This window comes from Capsicum annuum, chromosome 6 (genome assembly GCF_002878395.1).
Source record: "Capsicum annuum cultivar UCD-10X-F1 chromosome 6, UCD10Xv1.1, whole genome shotgun sequence".
Lineage (NCBI taxonomy): Eukaryota > Viridiplantae > Streptophyta > Magnoliopsida > Solanales > Solanaceae > Capsicum > Capsicum annuum.
This window is the reverse complement of record NC_061116.1, coordinates 218,980,362-218,997,422: the sequence shown is the minus strand read 5'-3', so window position 1 is coordinate 218,997,422 and position 17,061 is coordinate 218,980,362. Positions and strand designations below refer to the sequence as shown.

The following is a 17,061-nucleotide window of genomic DNA, read 5'->3' as shown; positions in this document are numbered from 1 at the left end:
CTATATCACTCTTTATTATAAGTCATTTATGTATTAGAAAAATAAGAATAACAAAATGGTATGTCAACATAAAATATTTGATTTATTATCAAAATTATATTAGTGTCACATAAATTGGGACGGGACAGAAAAGGATATAAAGCAACATATATTATTTGAAAATGAAATAAAAAGTACTGTAAATAACAATAATTAACAAAATTTTTTATAAAAATTGACTGATTTCTGTTTCAACTGCTTCAGTCGTGATTTTACTAGATTACCCCTAATTAATTATTATGGTCATTTAAGCATTGCGCCACATAAGTTGAGATAGAAAAAATATTATAAATCACAATGATAAAAAATTTAAATTATTTAAAAAATATAATTGGCTATTGTCGACACAAAACTCTGGACAAGGAGAGTAACATATATTATTCAAAAATTATATAAAAAGTATTATAAATTACAATTGTAAACAACTTAAAATATCTAAAAAAAAAAATTAACATATTATATATTTCAAAAAAATTACATGAAAAATACTAGAAATCACAATAATCAACAACTTAAAAAATTTAAAAGATTTAAAATATTTGGTCGGCTCTTGAAATTATATTAGTGTTACTGAAATTGGAATAGAAGAAAAGTATTATAAATCACAATAATAAAAAACTTTAATTATTTTTAAAATATAATTGACTATCAATTCCACAAAAAATTGGACAAGAAAAGTAACGTATATTAATTTAAAAAATACATAAAAAAATATTATAAATTACAATAGTTAACAACTTAAATTATCTAAATACATATTAAAATAACATATGTTGAACTCATGCTAGATTCCGGATGAATTCTAGAAACATATGCAATCCTTTTATTAAAATTTTTTATTTAAATATATCAAGATTGAAAAGACAAATAAATATCTTAATGTTGGGCCCTGGCACGGTCATGCTTGTCTAGTAATGAGTGATATAAACAACGATCTCTTCACATATATAATTTTTCTGTGGAACAAATAGTTAGGTAGATAAATCTTTAAGAGTTTTATTTAAATGCTTGTCTATATCATCTTCTACATTAAGTTGTTGCAGTTAACTAAGGCAAGTAAACCATATAATTTCTTCATAAATAATAAAACTTTTATATGAGGTTTCAATGTATATTTTGCATATCGTTATGCAGAATAAAAAACATACACAGTACTATATCATTAAAAAGAAATTAAATATAAATTGTGTTGAAGAAATTGTAAAGCTCTCTATTGTCCTGGACATCTTGTCAAAATATAAATTTGTACACACTGAGAGTTATACCAAACATTATTATGTGCCCTTAATATTTCCATAGTCTTTTTCTTTAAATATGCTTCACAATCTGCTTGAATCACCATACAAAACTTTGCCACACCCCCAACTCTTAACATTTCCATCAACACTTCTTTTGTAGCAGAATATTTTGCAATTAATCCAAGAATTTGAATTGCACTTACATCGGTGGCTGGAGATATTCTAAGTATTCTTTTCGAAACCATAGCAATTCCAGCTGCATGTTTTACTAATTCTGCTCTGCCATCAGCCAAACTACACAAATGTGACAAAAGAGAAAAAACTAATTCAGTTACCCTTTTCTCATTGTTGCTTAATTCGAGCTCAATTAGCTCGAAAATAGCCCCTAGTTCGATCATTTTTAGCCTGTTTCGTCCCCCTGGACAGGCATCTATCAGCACATGTAACGCTGCTTTTGTTGCTTGTTGAGACACATAGTTGTTGCTGTTTTTCCTCAGAGTATCCAACATTTGCTGGAAAAAATCGCGTGTTAGACTCGTTAATAGATTCGTACTTGACACTGAGACCACACTTTTCAGGACCAACATTGCATGAGTCTTGATTGTTACAACTTGATTTTTGTTGTTGCACATTTTGCGACTCTTCAAAATCCACAAAATAGCCTCAATTAGATCATGATTTTCCTTAACAAGTTGCTTGTTTTCGTCTGTTGGACTCCAAACAAGATGAAAAATCCTCAATGCTTCTTCAATTCCCATAATAAATCTCCCTTCCTTAAAACTCCTCAATAGGAAAAAAACCATAGCCTTAATTGCACCACCTTCATCCAAACACTTCCTATTTTCCTCATTCTCACTTATCATAGTTACCATTTTTCTCAACGCTTCTAAATAAAGCTCGGGATTATTCACCTGACGAATTAGCCTGAAGACGTGTGATTTATTGAGAGGATATTTAGGTGATGGAATTTGCTCGATCCCTTTCTCAGCATTGCATATAGTCCAGGATCGAATAAATCGCCCTAGCATATGGTTTGGTGTCAACAACGCGGTGTCTCTAGGCAAAAGTTGTTTTGTCACCGGACATGTGCATGTATTTTCCTCTGCCATCAACAACCATTGTTCAATATTTTCCCTATCGTAAGTAATACCAGTAATCGTTGTGACGGGATCTTTCATGATTTGAAGTGATATAGGACACAAGAAATATTGGGGTATCTCTACTTCTTCCATATTTTTTTTAACATGATAGAACTAAACGAGAAGAATCTAACAGTAAATATATATATAATACAAGAAAAATACAGAGAAATAAAGAATTTTTTGAATGAAATTAAAGGTGGTAAAAGAAAGCGGCTAATTTATATACATCAAGTTTGAACGGAATAAGCAACGGAAGATGCAGAAGAAAAGAATCATTATGTTGATTATTTTTATTGTCTTTTTATTTTATTTTTTTGGTCAAAGTTTGAATTAGGAGTAGCCGGTCAACCTACATGAAACAATTGAGAAATAGGAAATATATTTGTGTTCTTTTCCATATTCAAAAGACATATCATAGTGGCCAGTGGGGCTAAGAAACAAGTAGAACGCATAAGTAGCGCTAGCAGTGGCGGAAACCCTCTCTTTGGGCGAAGCGGATTTAGGAAGAAGAGTTCGATATTTAATTTTTTGTTTTTATTTGATTATAGATTTTTAAATTGAAATTTGTGGTTTTGGTAATTTGAAATTTTTTGAAAAGTAAATATTTAAAAGGAAAAATGTTTTGTTTCCATCCTGAATTATACACGAAATTGTTGAGACACACCCGAACTTTAAAAAGGTCCTATTACCTTCTGGACTAATTAAAACCGTATTTTTGGTAACCTTAGTACCTACATGGCACATCAGTACACACTGAAGGTCCACGTAGGCACACGTATGTGCTACTAGGTATTAAGGTTGTCAAAGATACGATTTTAGTTAGTCCAGAAGGGTAATAGGGTGTCTCAGTAATTTCGTATATAGTTCAAGGTGGAAACAGAGCATTTTCTTGATCAAATTTCACAATCAAACAGATATTTAAAGATAAATTTTCAAAATCTACCGTTAAATACTAGCTTAGTATTAAACTCATTTTATTTATAAAATATGGTTTCAAAGAGAATTAATAATTATTTAAATTTTAATAAGTTTTTACATATTACTATATTATGCCTCATATTAACAGTATTGGACGCGGATAACCCCGTTTACTGAAGGGCTAGATCCTTGCTCATTCGACACTGATGTGCAAATACATTTATTTTACATGTTTAAACAATATCTTCGTCTAAAAAAATAAGGGATGGGCATAGTATAGTATATATCGAATTATCATATTGAATCTAAATTTTTGATATCGTGGTTTTGGTATTATGGTATTTGGTATGGTATATGGTATATAATTTAAATTTTTTTAGTATATGGTACAGTATTCGATATTTATAAATGACATACTTAAATACAGAATATCATATCGAAGTATAAAGTTACATAAATAACTTCTATAAATATAAATATATATATATATATATATATATATATATATATATATATTAACAAATATACTACTTAGTATAAAAATATTCAGATATTGGAACTTTCAGCCTTTCACTACTTTATCATGATTGTAATGTCTTTTTTGTACAATTGATTAACAAAAGGAGTTATTTGTACTTCTTAATTTTGAATATTTCTACATGTGTTATGTGTATTTACGATACAATTGAGACGTTCTTTTGAAAAATAGAAGTAATAATATTTTATTATACAAGTATATATTATCGAAGTTGAACAAACTATTATCAATTATCATACCGCAAAATACCGAAATCGAACATCAAAATACTGAACCGTACCGAATTAATATGATATGATAATAATACAATGTTTTTAAAATACCAAAATTACCGTATTGAAGTTTCAAATAATATTGTACCCATACCGTATGATGCCCCCCAATCCCACCCCACCCCAAAAAAAAGAATGCAGGTATAACTATGCTCACAAAAAATAATTAATTGAGAAACAAAATAAAACCTTAAAATCACTATAACCCTATACTCTGACCAATTACAAGTCATATATATTGTGACAATAAGTTAGCCCCGCACTACAAGATTCAACGTACCTTACTAATAGTAAATAGGTAAAACAATCAATTTGTACATTGTATAATGCTAAACCAGAGTTGGAAATTAGTTCAGTCTAATTCAAAAGTGATTATTGGCTTAACGTAACATGTGGTTTACGATACATGGTGCATGCATGCACAAAGAGAAAAATGCATTTTTCTTAGACTACTCAACTTTCTAGTTTCATGCATTTAGCTAGCTTTAACTATTCATCATTAGAATAAGTAGAAATAAAGCAAACTTATTTGTGAGCTGATATATATATATATATATATGGTAATAACCACGAAAATGTCTGAACTTTGACCGGATTTTCAGTTGAGCATACTGAACTTTGCGGGGGTCCTATTACCTCCCTAGACTTTTTAAAGTGGATTTAATTCCTCCCCCCCCCCCCCCCCCGAAACTCTATACTCAGATTCGATGCTGGCACATGTATTTTTACACGTGTATTGGCGTGTGTAATACACGCGCCACCTCATATTTACATGTGTCCAAGTGGACAGATATATGACATTAAAATATGGAGAAAAAAAAAGTCTAGAGGGGTAATAGGACCCCCGCAAAGTTCAGTATGCTCAATTGAAAATCCGATTAAAGTTCAGATATTTTTGTGGGTATTATCCCATATATATATATTCGGAATATTCTAATTTAAGTTAAAATAATTATTATTGAATCAGTTTTATTTGATAATTTTTCTTGCAAATCTAGGTTTACCCTCAATTATTCATCTTGTAGTAATTAATAAAAATAATTACGATCCTAAACATTTCGGCCAATTAATTTACAAAATATATAGTTTGTTTCAACTTATACAATATAGTAAATATGTTGCATATATATGGCCATGCTAATAAACTAGTTGATCGAACTTTTCCATTATCATTAATGAGTCAAGCTAAGGAAGAACTTTTCCATTATCATTTTCAAATAATTCGCATAATAATGAATTATTCAAATTCATGACTTAATTAAAAGTATAAGATAAACGATTCTAGTACCTATCTAAAACTCTAGACTGATGGTTTTCCTAGAGATAATAATGTGACATGGAATATTTCTTTGAGTTAATACCTTCAGTACAAAATGTCGTATACAAATTTTTACACCGTGATCGGTTGAATTGACCGTAACCAATATATTACTATAACTTTATAAGCAAAGATGACATAAAATAATAACCTTTTATACAATTGATTAAAGATTAAAAACTACTGATATCATGTAAAATTGAGTCACACTATTGGTGAATATCACTTAAATCCTACTCGGTTATGTGCATACAAGTTTCTCTTTGATCGCGGTATATGTTTTCTTAAAAAACATTTGAATTGTAAATTGTTGTGACCTATAACCTTTTCTATATAATTTTCAAAAATTTGGAAGTCACAATGAAAAAGTGTAACTCAAGAAATTCAATTCGATATCACATGAATCAGAACAGAAAGAAAAATATTCATAAAATGTATAATGAAAAAAGACTACCTAGAAGTATTCCACAATGTTCATAAAACATGCAAAACTCTAACTAGTCATGGTCAAGGAATCATCTACTAGTTGTCATCGTTAACATGGAGCAAAATATGTTGAGTTTACCATGGCGGCTCTTGAATAAATCGTGATACATGTATTCATTGTTTTTTTTCTTTAGTCATGCACTTATACTATTAAAACGACGTGATTTAAAAATTGTCCCTATCACATTATTTGTTTTTTTCTTCCTTTTCTATAGAAATGAATATGGTTGAAATTTAGTATTGCTTTCATCAGTTATCAATATCTTAATTAAAAACTGAAAATGTATTGATAAGTCTACTCCGATCCAAGTCTCCAACCAACTTATGTGTTGCATTGGACTACTTATTTTTTGTACTACTATTTATCATGTTTGAAACGTCACAAGCTGTTTGATATACTCATAATAGATATTGTTTCCTTGCCGAAGTTCTATTTAAAATATTTATACTCTCAAAAGTTTAGAGAGTTTAAAAATTCAATTCAAGACATGATGTGTTTGTTACCACTTACCCCCGAAAAGAATAGCAATGTAAAAAAATAACTTTGACATTAGCAATTCATTTTATCTAATCGTAAAGACTTGGTTCTTGATATCATATTCTATTTTGTTTTCGGCTAATCTCAATACAAACACATTAATATATAAAACTAAATTCAAGAGTTTCCATTTCCCATCAAAGGAAAGGAAAGTATTTTCATAATTTTTATAGTTATACCAAAAGTATTGATCATAGAGTGTGAATAAGTTGAGATGCCAAAGAGAAGTTTGATCCTTAGTCAAAATAAGAAATCGTGAAACTTTGGAAGTTGGTGATTTTGAATAAGTTAAATGAGCCACTTTGTGGTTGAAACAAAATGCGTAGAGTTACGTGAATTTGTAAAACATTCTCCATGCATTGAATCATTTACTTTGATAATTTGTGAGGAGCAATGGACCAACTTAATTGATTGGTAACATAGGTACTATAAGGTAATAATCGTATTTGATTTTGAGTCTCCATAAGAGTTGTGAAAGTTTAGAATTTCAAAAGTCTAAAAGGAATATTACTTGTAGACGTGCAAAAATCTTGTACTGGTCACTTTTACTTTAATGTTAGGTGTCATAAATTGAACCTAGCTTCACGGACACTTGGGAGTTTGAAGTGGATCACTTTTTGAATAAAAATGCTCAAGGGTCACTAGTTGAAACAAAAATATGAACATTATTGTCTTCATTTTCTAAATAAGTGCATATTTTTTCTTTTGATTTTGTTTTAAATAAGTGCATGTTTAAATCTTCGACAATATCTTGATTATAATCTTTTTAATATGTCTTTGTACCATTAATATTGGACTCTTCAATTTAAATAGAATCATTGTCAACTTGAAAAGAAGTTAAAACTTTATTTAGGGTAAGTTGGTAAAATGATGTTTTACTCCCTCCGTTTTCTTTTATTATTTAAGAGAAGTTTATTATGTTCTTCCAATATTATTTTTTATCATTTAATGATTATATTAAGTATTAATAATCAAATTTAAATTTTTAAAATATAATTAACAACACTAATTTAATAAAATAAATTTCTAATTAATATTTTCTTAGAGAAAGCATCAAGTCAATAGAAGCCAAGTAAAACAGAACAGAGGAAGTATCCACAACATGCTCTCTTTTGTTTTGGTTTCCCATCTAGTGTCCGGTACCCACATTGGAGTCCGACTAATTCGGATTCGAGCCGCGTAGGGCCCCATTCGAGAGTTTTCTCCATGCCCAAAGTTGATTAAGGGTGGAGCAGCCTCATCCGCTACACCACAACGCATGTTGGTCACAACATGTTCTTGCTTAGAAACGGACGGCGTACTTTGTAATAATAATTAATAAATAAACAAACAAATAAATAAATAAAAATAAGAAAGAGACTTGAAATTGAGTGGCACTAACTGGGTTTTGACTTGAATAAGCAACAAATTAACAATGGAAAAAATTATATAATTCGTGCAATATGAGGATCTTACCAAATACCAACCGAGTATCTTGCACTGCTAGGGCTAAAAATTTATCCGCATTAAGCAAAAATATCATAGTTAAGTAAAAGAACTCAAAATTTAAACACATGAAATATGTATACATTAACTTATTGAATTTAACAACCCATATTGTCAAATGAATGTTTTGCTCTATTCAGCACATTACTACCAAACAATACCAACGGGACAAGTCACAGCTTCCAATTAGACAGCCAGCCCAAACAAATGATAGTACAATTTTAACATCACAGATATACATCAGAAACTGGAGATTTGAATGTGGTTTGGCTCATTTTTGTAGCTATACAAGCATGAGTACAGTACATTTTTAAACAATTGGATAATATCAAGAATGTCTGTTCAAAGATGTGCAAAACTCAAGAACTAAGCAAAGGCTGGTTAATACTTTGCGGATTTCAGAGCCGTAACACTAGTTTAATGCATACCGAAGAACAAATAACTTTGAGAGAGCTTAACAAATAGTAAATCTTAGTTGTCATCATCACCCCAAGCATCATTCTTCAGGTTTTGTCTTGAAACTATCCGGTTCTTCCTGGCTTCCTCCTGTCTCCTATATTCTTTGGACCCAAAGTCTGTAGAAGGCAACTTTATACCCATACTTTGAGCAATCAGCCTCTGGGCGGTTCTAGCTGATGTCTGAGGTCTTCTACGAGGAGGCTCTAGATCTACAAATACATTTAACGAGTACCATAAACAAACCAGAAAGCATCCTACAAACTAATTTTGCCGTAGTAGAACGGGAAAGTACATTCGACACGTTTGCAAACGTGGTGAGAACATTGTTATAGATTGTCATATAACTTTTGGCTTGGTTTCTGCTATTATCATGCTGATAGCAAATGTTACCTCTTGGTTTAATTGAGCTCAAAAGTTCATCCTCCTCGCACAGTACCCTTACCGTAAATGGACAGTGAATTGAGCTGCTGGCCTCTAGTGCTGCATCACAACAAAACAAATAGCTGAAATATAGTTGCAAGCACTAAATATATCCTTGAAATCAGTTGAGGTGTAAAATGACACCATTTGGCAATATGAAAGCAAAGACATCATGGCATGACTTCTAGAAGTGCATCGAAGAAGAAAAGGTACAAAGCATTACAAAAGGAGAATTGCTCAAGTACAAGTGCAAAAGAACTGCCTTTCAATCGCCTAGCAGATCTGTTGCTTTTTCTTTTTCAATATTAAACAAGAAGTATGTAGTAGAACATTTGTTAAGGCTTTCTGTAAAGAGCCAAGGGCTTTTAACATTTTTTCTACATTATTGTTTCTTCATCTATGCAATCTTTGATAAAGCACATGCTTCAACTGTGTTTTAAGCTTAAGCCCATTGGTTCTTTTCTGCAGGTTTCTCCCTTGACAACACTAGACCTTACTGTGTTTAAACAATTAGCAGGTTAAACTTAAGTATTCCATCCCAAACAAAAGGGGTAAACCACATACGTAATGCTCTTCAAAAGTGCTTTCAACCAGATGATAAACAGGAGTTGAAGCATTCTAATCAATAAACTCCTTGATAATGGGCATCCAAGACTAATAGATGAGCAATTTCCTCCTTATGGAGACTTATTCCTCGAACCAAATTCTCCCTGCCTCCACCAGATGGAAATTTTAAAAGGAATACATCATATTGGTGTCCCGCATTTAAATTTTGTTTGGGACTTCCCAGATAGCAGAATAAGTTCACCTCTGTTTCTCCTTCCCAGCTTTGGCACATAACTGGACCTTCCCCCATGAGGCATTGGCCCCGGAACTGAATATGGACTAAAATGATCTTGCATCAACTTGAATCTACTGGCCCCCATAGTTTTGGAGAAGTCCCTTCAATGGCATCGTCTGACCAGGACTTTAGAGCGGCTACCTGTGCACGATTGAGGGTAGGCAACAACAGTTTCTATGCCATCTGCCATTATGTCCCTCCAATGAACCTCTCCAATTTCATCATTACATTTGACCAATCTATGCCAGTACATGGTTCAGTGAGAACACTGGCATCCTTATTCCTACTATTGAATGATTCCAGACCAAGATTTCCTCATCTCACAATGTTTAATCACTTCAAAAGATTTCCTCCAGAGAGGAGTACGTCTTCTCTTGGAGAAAGTTAATCTACCAAGACTCTAGAGGCATTCTTGAAGAAGCCCTAAAACCCCAAGACAAGCACACTCTGGAACCTAGGATAAGAAAACATTCACCAAAGACTGGCATTCTTGTCAAAAACAAACGCCTTTAACTCTTGAGCTCGTCTTTTTAAGGCATTAGTCTCTAGACACTCACATTATCTACTTTCAACATATGACACATTTACCAAGGGTACAAATTTCAAATAATGATTTTGCCATATAAACAGGAATATTTATCTGGTTTATTGTGTCCACGTGTTACATATTTCATCACCTCCTTGTTCAACTTGGATTTTCAGTACTCTTGTAAGAGTCAGTTATAAGGGAGCTTGTGCCCATCTTCAACTACAAAAGATGGAGACAAAATCACTAACTTAAATGGAAAATCCTTACCTTTCATTTCTTATCTCAAAATGTAAAGATGAGCTTTTCTTTCTAAATTAGTGCATTTACACAGAACCAAATTTTGACTGAACTTGAAATTTTGCTTCTTATGAAATTTCTTGGCTCCATAATTAAGCTAACACATTCCTTTTATAGTGACTAGAAGAATGAAACTCCATCTTGTACTATAGGCTAAAATATTTTTAAATCGACCGTAATGTCCATCTCTTATCTTGAGCAGAGGGTCTATCGGAAACAGCCTCTCTACTTCTTTTGAGGTAGCGGTATGGACAGCGTACATCTTACCCTCCCCAGACCCCACTTTGTGGGAACACACTGGGTTTGTTGTTGTTGTTGTTGTTGTTGACCGTAATGTCCATCTCCTTTGGTCATTGCTATTTCAGTCTAGACCAAAGGGCTCCTGTACTGTATATAGAATATATAAAAAATGACCTTGATGTCCAACTGACATGTTTTCCGATGGAGAAAAGCTAAACGAAAAAATGGTCACCAGTAATGTAAAGGAAAGATGATTTAATGGAATTCATCTGCCTGAGAAACTCAGGCATACTAGTTCCCAACATCGCTGTTAAGGATTGGGTTAAACCTAGGGTAAAGATTAAGTTTATAATAGAACCAAAACACCTTTGACGTAAAGAAAAGGTCAAGGGCATATGTTGCGTCATTAAAAGCTATGCCAATGGCAGGAAGCAATTTTAATTTCAAATTACAGACAGAGAATGAACTAAATTACCAAGGGATGGTGTTCTGAACACTGCAAGTGCAACTGTATCATTGACCCAGCGAATTGCTACATCGTCTTTAAATTTTTCCAACAGTTTCTCTAGGTCATTTGTTTTAGTGCTTGGTGGGAAATCAGCCAGAACCACGACATGGCGCGTTCCATAGTTTACTGAAATTTACAAAAACAGAAGAAATGTGAGAAAAACAGTGAGAAACTAATTGAAGAGGGCGCTGGGAGAAAATGAAAATGAGAATGTTCTCGTGCACAAAATGGAAATTAATTCAGCAGAAACAGAGAGAACAATTGAGAGATATTTCTGACATAATATGCACTCGACCTACCATTAGTTAATTTTTTTAAAAAAACTATTATTATAAATGACTAATAGTTCTAATATTAAGTCCTTACATTTGTACCTAGCACCTATAATAAGGAATAACTGCACTCGAAAAAAACACAAGCAAGAAATTTCATAAAAGCTCTTTTCATTCCTTCCTGTTTTGAAGACTTGCAGTCAGTTAGGCTATATGATCTTTGCTTGCAGAATATCAAAATAAAATGAGAAAATGTGGTTATATTTTTAATACTTCCTGTGAGGAAGAATACATGACACAGATTGGAATGCTTACTGCAACATTTTGAAACATGTACAAGTATAACATTTGGGTTAACCAGAAAAAACTGAGGATAACTAGGACTATACTGATAACCAAATCAGTAGCATGACAACAATTGATGATCAAATGCTGCCATGCGTGAAAAGAGTGCAGTCATACAATTTTTCGCATCTGGGCTCCCTTCCGGGATATGGGAAACAGTTTCATCTTCAATGTCATCAACGGCAGGCTCATCAGACTGCTGATCACTGTAGAGACTCTGTTTCTGATAGGAGAATGTACCCCTTCCACGTCGCTTTGGGCCTTGAACTTTTGAATCTTGCAAAGAAATTTTAGACACTTCTGGCAAGTGCTGTGGGGAAAGTAATTCATCCGGAGCACGATCAGCAATAGCCTCCCAATCTGTATTCACCAAAAGATTATTTTTTTGTTAAGGTATTCACCACAAGGTTGTAACTTCAAAATTCACTGATCTGATGATCATAGGATGCTGGAGATATATCAAACTTTAAGGAGGTAATTAAGGAGGGAATATGGAAGGTCATAAAGTCAGCTTCCTGTACAAATAGACACTAGAAATTAACACTGAACCCAGTTTTGCGGCCTTACCCAGTTGATCACAAACTTCACAAGTGAAACAAACTTGTCGAACATGTGCAAAGCTTAATGCAATATGTTTCACAAACTACATGGAGGAGAGGAACCAATACAGTACGAGGCCAGTTTTGACAAATGTTAGGAATCAACATTACGGACAAACTATAGTATGTGTGTATTATACGTATAATTGAGCACTTCAATTGAGAATCTCTAGAGTCTTTGAGAGCAAGCAAAATACTAAAACATAGCTTCTTACATCCAATCCCCCTCGGACCGATCCTTGGAGTTGATACCAAATATGACAACCCCCCAGATGGTTACTCCAACAGTTCAACTGTTAGAAGCAAGCAATTCCCTCCCACTCCTCACCTCTTTAATCCATTTCCCTACACATCCCCCTCCCACCACCAAGCACCCAATGCACATACAATTTTCATGCTCAACAGAGATCATTGAAAGACAAAACATAATAGATAAATTCATGGAAGAGATGTTATAGCCACTTAGATGTGGAGGTATTACCATCATCCCCATCATTCTGTGAGGTATCAATTTGCAATCTGGCGTGATCATCATTATCGCCTGAAAAATGAAGTAATGCTTATAAGTCTGAGAACAACAAACATAGAAAGAAAGAAATCTGGCATTTCTGTGGAAATGTTTTACTTGGGAAATCATTTTCTGGACAATTATTTGATGATTTGTTAGGTATAAGATTGTGACATATAGTAATCATACAATATGTAGGATAAAATACAAGGATGGTGTACCGACATAATATTTTATTAGTAAAGGGTTAAAAGTTGACTACAATGACTACTAAACGGAATAAGAGTTGGGATATATTGGAGCGTGACAATATGTTACACATGAAGTCATCTCCTTTTGATAAATGTCATGTTTATCAAATACTTGAAGTTTATCATTAGACTGATGAACTAACAAATCAAGAATCTAGACAAAGGCCTAAGAAGGACAGTGATTACACGCAAGCGCCTCACTTTGTGAAACCCCACTTCTTGAAGTACCATCACCAGTTGGCTCCTTGGTAGCATTTACATCTCTGGAAGGGAAAAAAAAAAAAAACCAATGAGGAAGTTGATGATTATACCTGATCAAACCAACACTCACAAAAGAAATTGTATAAAAAAGACAGCCAATTGGATGAAAACCACAAAATTTGAAGTACAGCAAACTCCAAACTCTATGTCATCGACATTCAAGTGATACGAAAGGGGTTCTAACTTCTAACCCAGGAAAAACTAAAATGGCAGTCCGATGCACTAAAACTCCCGCCATTTGCATAGTCTAGAGTAGTAACGGACCACAAAGGTCTAGCATACACAGTCTTACCTTATATTTCTGCGAGAGGTTATTTCCATAGCTTGAACCCGTGACCTCCTAGTCACATGTCAGCAATTTTACCCCTTCATACGGGTTTCAACCCAGAAAAACTACATTCAAGGAATTAAATTTCCCAATTTTATCACCCCTATCTCTCTCATTTTCTCCAATTTTATTATTAGCAAGCTAAAAACCACGATTCCCTCAGTCATTGCCGATTCAAATAAACTCAAGAAAACCAACACCCATATCAAATAAACTCAAGAAAAGCAACTTCATCCAATTTTCTACGCATTCAAAAAACAGAAAATCTTGTAAAAAAAAAAAATCAATCTCTGACCTATTTTCTTTAATAGATTCTTGCTGCTGTTTAATGAGAAATGCTCTTGTGCGCGTCTGGTCAGCTAATAAAGATAAGCCTTTAGTAGAATAAAGCTTCGACAACTCCAATAGTACAGTAGATAACTGTTGAGGGGAATCTGACGAATTTGGGGAGTCAGTTACTAATTTTTCAAGGAAAGAAATGGCTTCATTGATCTCTCCGGTGTCGATGAGATCCTCCACCTTTTCCGACCAGTTTCCGTCGATATCCATGCCGGAAAATCAAGAATGCAAGATGGGGTTTTACAGTAGGATTTTGAAGGGAACTAGATTTTCAGAGAATTGGAGCTCAGAAATGTTTTGTTTATTTTTTGTAACTTTACCTTTTTATATATGTTCTTTCTTATTTTTGTACCTAAATGAAAATCTCTTTTTCTTTTGTGTGGTGAATTTGTAAATACTTATTTTGGCTCTAAAGTTAACTACTACTACTGCTTGCTACTTTATTTATTACTTGCCCCGTCCCAAATTATCCGTCCAAATTAAAGATACTATTAAAAAAACAATGATCATAATATAAATTTATCATTTTACCCTTATTAATTGTGTCATGTTGCTAATTTCAATATTGATAGAGTCATTATATGATTAATACCAAAATACTTTTTGCATGGATAATTAGGACTACCAAAATCTTTGCAATATTTTTCAAGATTTCATAATTCAATACTAATAACAAGGAGTAATCAATTACTAAAGGTATAATGAAAAAAAAAATTGTCTTTTTTTATAATTAAAAAAAATAAGTAAAATTAGAAATCAAATTAAAAAATTTGAGACATATAACTTGAGACGGAGGGAGTACTTTACTATGCATCATAGGGTCCAGTTGTCGGTTGTCAAAAATGCTTCCAGCTTTGAGTTATTTGCTTCTGATTGAGGATATTTTTATAATTTTATTTTTTATTTTAAGTCAGTTTTTTATTTATATTTTCAATTTGTTATATATTTAAAATTATATAAAAAATATTATAAATTATAATAATTAATAATTTAAATTATTTAGAGGCACAAAAAAAATTTTTTAACTGACTTGAAATTCTATTAGTATAACATAAATAGGATATATTATTTGAAACTAGTGAAAATTAATATAAATTACTATAATGGGATATAAATTGGAATATATTATTTAAAAATTTCATAAAAAATAATATAAATCACATTAATTATCAGATTAAAATATTCAAAAGAAATATAAAAAAATTGTTTGACTTTTCAAATTCTAACAATGTCATATAAATTACGATAAAGGAAGTATTACTTGAAAATTACGTAGAAAGTCATATAAATCATAATATAATTAACAATTTAAAATATTTAAAACTATATAATACATTTGATTAACTTTCTTAAATAATTCATTAGTACCACATAAATTGGGACAAAAAAAGTAATAGCATATAGTATCTGGAAATTATATAAAAGCAGTATAAATTAATAATTAATAACATAAAATATTCAAAAATTATACAAAATATTTTGTTAACTTTTAAAATTTCATTTGTACCACATAAATTGGAATAAAAAGTAGAGTAAATACATAAATATCCCCTGATCTTGTCCGAGTTTTGCAAAAAGACACCTAAACTTTAACTTCGACCTATTATCCCATGATTCTTCTTTATTCGGTTACAAATACACCATTTTGATCCCCCCTGCGTGTATACACGCGCCACAGGCTCATGAAAGGGCTCAAATTTGACTTTTTTGACCAATAAAAAATTATCACGTGTAAATAATTGATATATAATTTATATTCTTTTTTTGAAAAAATAATATTTATTTTCTATCTAAAATTACCCTGTACCCCCTCTCCCCCCCCCCCCCATTTCTTCTCCAACACTATTAAAGTTCTTCCATTAAAGCTCCATTGAAGTTTATTTTTAAAAAAAAAAAAATCATATCATTAAAGCTCTATTTTGTAGTTAAATCATATCATTTAACTACCCATTAAAGATCTTCGACACCATTAAAGCTCCATTGAAGTTTTTTTTTTTAAATCATATTATTAAACCTATATTTATCACTTTTGAATATTTAATGGAATTGGATTTTGATTTTGAAGAAGCAATTGATATGAAATTTGAATTAAAATGGTTGAAATTCAAGAAATATTCAAAAGTGTAAAAATGAAGTTTCAATTTTATGATGGTGGTGAGTATGTTTTGATGGTGGTAGTGGTAGTGATGGTGGTGGTGGTGATGATGATGGTGGGGGGGGGGGGGGGGGGGGGGGGGGGGTGGGATAATAAATTAAATAAAAAGGAATAAAATTATTTAAAAAATTAAATAAAATATGAAATTAAATATATTTAACACGTGGCAGCATTTGATTGGTACGTGTATTCACTCTCTTTGGTGTGACTGAAATTCAGCGAAAAATCGTATATTTGCAACGAATTAAATAAGAATCGTGGGGTAATAGATCGAATTCAAAGTTTAGGTGTCTTTTTGAAAAAGTCGGCCAACATCAGGGGGTATTTATGTATTTTCTTTAAAAAGTACTATAAATTGACCCATCAGACATGAGTTTATGTCTAACTTTTGTCCAGAACACATAATTTGTGATCAATTGATCAAATTCATTGTCTTGAAATATTCTAAACTTCTGTCTTATAGGCAAAACTAAATTATGTTGATGACTTATGTTTGATGGGTAATAAAAGCGCTGCCTAGTGATATTTCGAAGCAAATACCATTTTTAATAACTTTATAAGACAAAATTATTTAATGGGACAAAAGAATTAAGACCACCGCTTATGGAGGCCATTTGAAAACACTATCCCTTTAAAATAGAATCGACCTAGGGTATATTACAAATACAATATTCTAAAGTTGGATTAGTTAAGGGGAAAAGTCATTATTTTCACTTCAAACTATGCACGAAAAAT

General features: G+C 32.0%; 2 protein-coding genes across 3 annotated transcripts; both read right to left on the bottom strand.

Moving 5' to 3' along the window:
- Window positions 1-1,015: 1,015 nt before the first annotated feature.
- On the bottom strand, window positions 1,016-2,617 carry LOC107874655 (E3 ubiquitin-protein ligase PUB24-like). Its single transcript, XM_016721415.2, has one exon. It carries the CDS (start codon window positions 2,507-2,509, stop codon window positions 1,250-1,252), a length of 1,260 nt encoding a protein of 419 aa, XP_016576901.1. The 5' UTR covers window positions 2,510-2,617; the 3' UTR covers window positions 1,016-1,249.
- Window positions 2,618-8,020: 5,403 nt separating this feature from the next.
- Window positions 8,021-14,577, bottom strand: LOC107875673 (R3H and coiled-coil domain-containing protein 1). 2 transcript variants are annotated; one of them, XM_016722476.2, is made up of 7 exons: window positions 14,128-14,577; window positions 13,430-13,506; window positions 12,966-13,025; window positions 12,003-12,245; window positions 11,236-11,394; window positions 8,824-8,913; window positions 8,021-8,642 (listed from the first exon to the last, which is right to left on the bottom strand). In XM_016722476.2, the coding sequence occupies exons 1-7, from the start codon at window positions 14,379-14,381 to the stop codon at window positions 8,446-8,448; spliced, it is 1,080 nt and encodes a 359-aa protein (XP_016577962.2). In that variant the 5' UTR covers window positions 14,382-14,577; the 3' UTR covers window positions 8,021-8,445. The 2 variants fall into 2 exon arrangements, with proteins under 2 accessions (XP_016577962.2, XP_016577963.2); XM_016722477.2 differs by having other exon boundaries at window positions 13,445-13,506.
- Between the last annotated feature and the right edge of the window lie 2,484 nt (window positions 14,578-17,061).

Bases quoted from the DNA above. Each gene is read 5' to 3' on its own strand.
- LOC107874655 (XM_016721415.2), bottom strand. From the start codon at position 2,509: ATGGAAGAAGTAGAGATACCCCAATATTTCTTGTGTCCTATATCACTT.
- LOC107875673 (XM_016722476.2), bottom strand. From the start codon at position 14,381: ATGGATATCGACGGAAACTGGTCGGAAAAGGTGGAGGATCTCATCGAC. The intron at 12,246-12,965 runs GTAATACCTCCA...TGGTGAATACAG, and splicing joins ACAGAATGATGGGGATGATG to ATTGGGAGGCTATTGCTGAT. The intron at 11,395-12,002 runs GTATGACTGCAC...TGTAAATTTCAG, and splicing joins GAGCCCAGATGCGAAAAATT to TAAACTATGGAACGCGCCAT.